At 40.5% G+C, this 6590-nt stretch overlaps 2 protein-coding genes across 10 annotated transcripts in view; one reads left to right on the plus strand and one right to left on the minus strand.

Moving 5' to 3' along the window:
• Positions 1-5348, minus strand: part of LOC109485009 (E3 SUMO-protein ligase RanBP2-like) — a 29957-nt gene extending 24609 nt beyond the window's left edge. For all 6 annotated transcript variants that reach the window (XM_019788389.1, XM_019788388.1, XM_019788387.1 and 3 more), the window contains exons 1-7: positions 5174-5348; positions 4648-4715; positions 4007-4120; positions 3812-3855; positions 3218-3390; positions 2280-2441; positions 1811-1956 (exon numbers count right to left, since the gene is read on the minus strand). In XM_019788389.1, coding sequence (XP_019643948.1) covers positions 1811-1956; positions 2280-2441; positions 3218-3390; positions 3812-3855; positions 4007-4120; positions 4648-4715; positions 5174-5245 — 779 coding nt within the window. In that variant the 5' untranslated portion in view covers positions 5246-5348. The remainder of the gene's footprint in view (positions 1-1810; positions 1957-2279; positions 2442-3217; positions 3391-3811; positions 3856-4006; positions 4121-4647; positions 4716-5173) is intronic.
• Positions 5349-5535: 187 nt separating this feature from the next.
• Positions 5536-6590, plus strand: part of LOC109485025 (pleckstrin homology domain-containing family B member 2-like) — a 4800-nt gene continuing 3745 nt past the window's right edge. Inside the window, exons 1-2 of one of the 4 annotated variants that reach the window (XM_019788416.1) lie at positions 5536-5631; positions 6216-6298. In XM_019788416.1, coding sequence (XP_019643975.1) covers positions 5564-5631; positions 6216-6298 — 151 coding nt within the window. In that variant the 5' untranslated portion in view covers positions 5536-5563. Of the gene's footprint in view, positions 5632-5665; positions 5687-6215; positions 6299-6590 lie in introns of those variants that run through there. The other 3 variants (XM_019788417.1, XM_019788415.1, XM_019788419.1) reach the window with 3 other exon arrangements.

Here is a 6590-nt window from a genome sequence, read left to right on the forward strand (position 1 = left end):
ACAATAGGGCTGCGGACCGGTACACTGTACCGGTCCAATACCGTAAAATCGTTTCGGTACAGGTCCAAAATACCGGATCATGAAGTAACGAGTATATACCGAAATAGCTAGTTTACACCATGTATATGACTAAAGATAGGTAAATCCTACCACAAAGACGAAAAATTAGCACTGGAAAAGACGTAAACACCGTCGATTGATTTGAGATCCTCAGTCTCACGAGACATCGCGAGAGTGTGGCTGATCCAGGGTTGTGATTGGTCAACAAACTCAAATCAGGTCAGAGATCAGTCATTTTCCCTTCCCTCCAACACTTTATTATTGTTTCTGTGTCATGATTGAAAAAGTGAAGAACACGTGTTAATTTGTCAAATTGTTCAGGTACAGGTACAGGTCCGGACCTGTACCTAAACCTCTGTACCAGTACCTGTACCTGTACCTGATGTTACGTTTAGGTACGCAGCCCTAATGTACAACTAAGCCTCATTTTGTAGAGGCGACAACGCAAACTTTACGAAACCGACAGCTTGTCTTTAACGACATTGTAAATTGAATACGTGTTCATGTAATTAATTTCTGAGCAAATGATCTTTTTTGTAATGACGTGATATTGTTTTCTGCCAAGCCTCATTTAACTTCATGTTAGGTCTGCCATTATGTTTTTGCTACACGTACATGTATTTTGAAGAACTTTGTTTGAGGCCTTCTTTGTTTACTGAAAATTTAGTCTTTTGACTGTTTGTGTAAGCGCCATTCACTTTCATGATCTGAGGGCTATATTTTCCTCTTTTAACCTGATGATATGTCAGTATTAGTTACTTTTTGACATTTTTTGCTAAAATGGACTTCTATTTGGAGGTGACTGTGATGAGATGTGATGTTAGTTTACTTTTTAAAGTTAGAGAAATCTGTTAATTACTAGTAAAAGTCTAGTCCCTGGAAGGCTAGTTCGGGAAAAAGCTATTGTTTCTATGTTTCGGCTACACATTTTTGTAAAGTACCAGGTTACATTATTGTATAGTGTTAGCATAGTGCATAACGTGTATACACTATACATAGAGCGTTATTTTTGTCAGTCTGTAAATGGCGATCCTGTTTATACCAATAAAACGATGAATGAAGTATAAACATGTATTACTTTTTTTTATGAATGAAATGTGTTCCTAAAACATCGAAATGTGTCCCGGGAGCGGGGGAAGCGATTTCTCGGGAGCCGGGCAGCGAAGCCCCGGGAGCAGGAAGGGGGGGTCCCCGTAGTGTGTGCAGTGGGGTCCCGGGAACGGGAACAGCAGGGCCCCGGGAATGGGAGCAACGGGTCCCGGGAACGGGAGCAACCGGTCCCGAGAGCGGGGCGGGTTTTGGCCGGGGGGGGGGGTGGTAGTACCGGCATGTCCGACCCGTACACGGCGAATTTCCGCTGCCGTGTGGAGAATAATTAGGTGATAATTGCCGCTAAATTATGCATATTCCAGCAACGCACGGAGCGGTGCACGGCCATTTCCTGCCGTGTACGGGAATGTACAGGGATCGTGTCCGGGCATATAACGTCCAGTACACGACCTGCACACAAAAAGTGGTTCATTTCCGGGAGTGTACAGGACATGTACGGGACTGGACACGTTTCGTGTGCAGGTCGGAAACCCCCGGGTTCTACCGGAAACCTAAAATATCCGGGAAAGTGCGCGGCAATTTCTCACACGGAAACTAGGGATTTTGTGCCGTGCTCATTTTTTTTGCTTCCTTTGAATGTCATGTCAGTTCAAGTTCAATGCATGGTTTCATGTGAGAGGTGACTTCTACATACTAGTACCTTCTGAGGACATGGGAGCACTGGCTGATACTGGTCTCAGCCAGTCTGAGCCGGACCAAACTGGACAGGGCTGAGAGAAGCTGGATGTACAATGTGTGAGTGTCATCTGAGTCGGGAGATGGTGGGGTTCTCTGGTCAAGATATGCCTGGAACAACATCAAGCATCATACATTGTAACTACATCTTCATATCACTGATGAATAACTAATATGGAACAGATCTTTCAGGGTAGTTAACACTCATTCTGTAACACAAACACGCTGTCCTTACTTTGGGACCCATGGGGGACCAGCTAGTTATGCATTTTAGGTCACAAATATTATAAGCATCTAATTAGTGTGAAATTATTTAAGAACAGTGATTATACTGAGGGATTAGGTATTATGGACCTGTACCTGACCAATTTTTCCAGTACAGAACCGGTACATTGGTACACAGTCTCTGAATGTATATAACATCATGTACAAACCTGTAGTGTGTTAGCCATGCAGGCGTACCACTCTGCACTGTCCTTGAACACCCTGGTGCGTTCCACGGACGTGCAGTGATCGTACGCCTCCTCCAGTCTGTCGTTGTCTTGGTACAGCTTAATCAGCCGGATGTGCAGATGAGCGTCTTTCGGATGGGCAGCCTTGGGGTAATAAACACATCCAGTGTTAGATGCAGTCTGCATTTTGCAGAGAAATTTTCAATGTTGCAGAAGAAAAATTAAGCAACCTGCAATTTTGCAGACTGGAAAAAACAGGATAGGGGTTCCTGCATAATATTGTTTAGGAGCTTTTTGTGCTTACTACTGACTTTATGATATACTAGTTATACATGTATTTTTCAAATTGCATGTAAAATGTTTGCTAACATGGAATTTTGTATGGGTTTGAGTCAGGGCTTGAAAGTGTATATTTCCAGAAAGTATTTCCAAATTGCAGAACAATATTGTGACATTCTGCAATACTGCAGAACATTGAAAAAACGTCTTTCAACCACTGACATCATAAATATGCTGCGTAATAATACGGACTGTGAATGAGAAAGAGGGTTTAGAAAAGACCTTAACCTTGAGAATTTTTACTATAAAGTAAGCCTGAAAGGTCCCACTGACCATAAGCACACATGACGTTCAACAGAGTCACAAATAGGAGGGCTAAAACTTTGGTGTCTGTTTAGGCAATACAATAGAAGTGATTACAGCTCCCAGCGTGAACTGTTTTAAAACCAAATTTGACAAACATATGAGACTACACCCAGTAGTATATAACTACAGAGACCTGGATCATCCCCTGCGTCCCGAGATGACTGTCGGCTGAAGTGAAGAGTGGCCCAAACTGGAAAATATTCCTACCTGGCCTGAAGAAATCTACATCTACATCAATATGGTAAGTGGGTAAATGTTAACCAATCAAGGTTCACCATTTGTTCACCAATCAGATCCTCCATATCATCCACACTGCCACCTTGTGATGTCATGATTCTCTCCTTCAGGTTGAAGACGGTTGGGTGACCGGGGAACAGCGCCCCTGCCTTGTCTGCCCAGTACTGCATCCTCTGGGGATCTTCCTCCACGGAGCAGTAAACCTCTGCCACTGTGAGAAGGTTTAACAAAAGTTGCAAATTCGTCTGTATTACACAAAAATAAATCACAGGACATATATTATGTTAGGTCTAAAAAGGTATCTCATTGATGATACATGTGTGTCTTTGTGGTCCATAATATCACCAGGGTCCATAATATCGCCACCTTGAGAAACAGTGTGCTTAAAGATAATTTTACTGCAACATACCTTTGGTATGCACTCCTTCACACATCAAATGTACATACCTAGGGTATGTTGCAGTAAAATATCTTTAAGCACACTATTTCTCAAGGTGGCGATATTATGGACCCTGGTGATATTATGGACATAGATGTTATACTTGTGAAAACATATTGACCATTTTAGTATGATATCATCTATGACTTCTTGTAAAAGTGTGTACATGTATATCTAATATTTATTTTCCTACCTTTGAGAACAAGATCCTTCTGGGCTGGATTGATTTCCAAAGACCTATGGAAAACAAAGAGGAAAATGTCTTGTTGATTACATCTATAATTGATATCCTATGCAGAATGGGAATAACATTTGTCAAATGAAGGGTGGCCGAAACTGAAATTTTATGGTTCCTACCTGGCCAAAGCCTCTACTCTATAAAACCTACCTTTTGTAACATCCTAGTGCCTTGCTGTGTTCCTGTGAGACTTCCCACAGTTGGCCCATGAACCTGTGGGCTTTGGCATCATTGTTGCTGACTCCGATGTATCCTGCAAGGTACCTGGTCACAACACACGGGAGGGACACATTTAATCATAACAGAAATTAGGACTGCCATTACGACATGACTAGTAACTGGTAGAAAAAAAAAGCAGGTAACAGTTAGGTAACTTGTCTACAGGTAATTTGGACATACCAGGGGTTTTTCTGAACCGGGGAATAGGGGTGCTGCATCCTCATGTAACAACCAAGCGTTGTGTAAAAGATAACTCTTGTATCTTGATACGATCTTTGGGATGAGAAGGCTTGCCTGTAGTAATCCCGGTCTCACACTTTACTAAAGTGTTGTACTTCATACTCTCCCAATGTTTGTCTATCCGTGTTTTAAACTCGTTCACTGTTTTGGAACATACTTTACCAACCTGATGAAGCTATTTTTGGCTCTTATGAGTAGTTCCAATGGTATAATGTAGTAATTTTTTTAAGGCTAGAGCTGTGAAAAGATTAACTTTGATTTGACATTAGTTCTTAGTTCATTAGGTAAATATCAGAAATTCAATAAAACAAAGGTGACAAAAGCTTCCTTACTTTCTGGCCTGGTCGTACTCCTTGGCTTCAAAGTACAGTCTGGCGATACCGTATCCTTTCAGAGCTTTCTGTTGGGGTGAAAAATTCTATATGATTATATAACATCCACTAGTCATATTTTTTTTGTACATTTCGACATTTTTCTTCTGTCTTCCAGTGAGGCCCACTGTAGGTTTCTTTTAATTTCATTTCTATTAATCTATTCAAATTGATGTCGAGTTGCTTGTGTCTAAAAATTATCTTCTAGTGACATCATTCATAGTAAATCATGTAACGTTAACTTAATGGTAATTTATTGACGGACTAAACGGGTTTAGACAGATGATCACGGATACACGACAGTTAGATAAAGCTGATTACATTTTGGGATCAACACAAAATCTAAACTCTCCCTAAATCATAGCAGTCGAGTACAAATATTTGCAGAGAAAATACGGTTAGGGTACCATTTAAAAAGAAATTTCTTTCAGTTTCGATGCCCCCCTCCCCATAGCCGGCCCCTATGACGACATGGCATTTCACGAACCTCTCTCGGATTTTGCACGTTCCTCTCCACTTTGGCAACATGCTTGTCGACTTCTCTCTTGCTTCGGATCATCTTGGTGAAATATTCTCCTAAGATATCGATTATAAGAGGGAAAACAGCGAAATAAATCGAGTATGAAATACTTTTGGCGGGCCGGCACGGCACCGCCGCTCTTCTGCGCAGGTTTCACCCTGCGCATGTGCGAATTTAGCTAAAAATAGTACATGATTTGCAGACTGTAAATTTCTTGATAAATCCACGTATCAAATACATATAGATCCATAATCCTTGACTGTTTTGAATAAAAACAGTAACTATACTTTTTTTTTTAAATTTTGGTTATTTTTTATGATCAGCAAGCATAATTTTGACGTAAAATTATTCGGCGTGATGGCCATAATACTAAAAGTCAAATGTCGTGCTAGCTTTACTTCGAACAGTAAAAGAAGAAGACGAAGGTACGTGTCTTGGTAAGGTTCTTGTGTGTTTTGGGAAAAATATTATCTAACACAGGTAGGACAAGTGTTCTCAACTGAGTTTACGAGTCGTGCCATGTTCTAAGACATCGCTAATCACTCAGGTGTACTAAAATGGAAATTTCGATGGGGTTTTTCACAATGTTTTGGGTGTAAATGATTACGTCACACTCTATCTGTAGTCGGTTATGTATCTTCACAAAAAATTATATTTTAATGCAAGCTGTTTAATATAGCCAGATCATGCAACAGTTTGCAAAGACAGACATGCCAAACTCATTTACTTCTTTACATCAATGATGGGTGAATACATTGGTTTGATGGTGATAATATATACTAAGAAATTCTATGGCTTCAAAATCCAAAATATGTAACATGACATACTGGAAAACACCCATTACAGGACATAGTGTAGTGTAATGCCCCCGGGGGAACGAATGCTGGTAAGAGATAAATAAAAAAAATTACAGTGAATGAAGAAACAAAAATGACAATTCAGAGCAGAAAAGAAAAAAACATCCATAAAATTTGAAGACTGACTAAAATTAAAAATTTGTGTTGAACAGAGATCACGTCCGAGCAGGGCTGCCAACCAACCAGACCATGTCGTCTGAGGTGATCGCTAAGAGTGGCTGGCTGCTCAGACAGAGTAAGTATATATGTCAGATAATGTCTGCTTATTTTCATCCAAGGCCACACCAAGTAAATTTTATGGATGACGTCCTTTGGAGACCCTAAATCTAATGCGAGAGGGCGAAAAAAACCAAGAAGGGCCCTAAAACAAGATGCCTAGTTTAGAAATATACTACGAGACGACAAATGTTATTAGGACACAAATTGAATGAGGTGACACAGTGTAACAAGCAAGAAGTCTTTTATTCATCATCAAAACAGCAATAAATCAGGTGGAACAGCAGTTGTCGTCCTGTCCTGTTTTCGCG

Source organism: Branchiostoma belcheri, unplaced genomic scaffold, assembly GCF_001625305.1.
Source record: "Branchiostoma belcheri isolate BF01 breed outbred unplaced genomic scaffold, Haploidv18h27 scaffold72, whole genome shotgun sequence".
NCBI classification, from domain to species: Eukaryota; Metazoa; Chordata; class Leptocardii; order Amphioxiformes; family Branchiostomatidae; genus Branchiostoma; species Branchiostoma belcheri.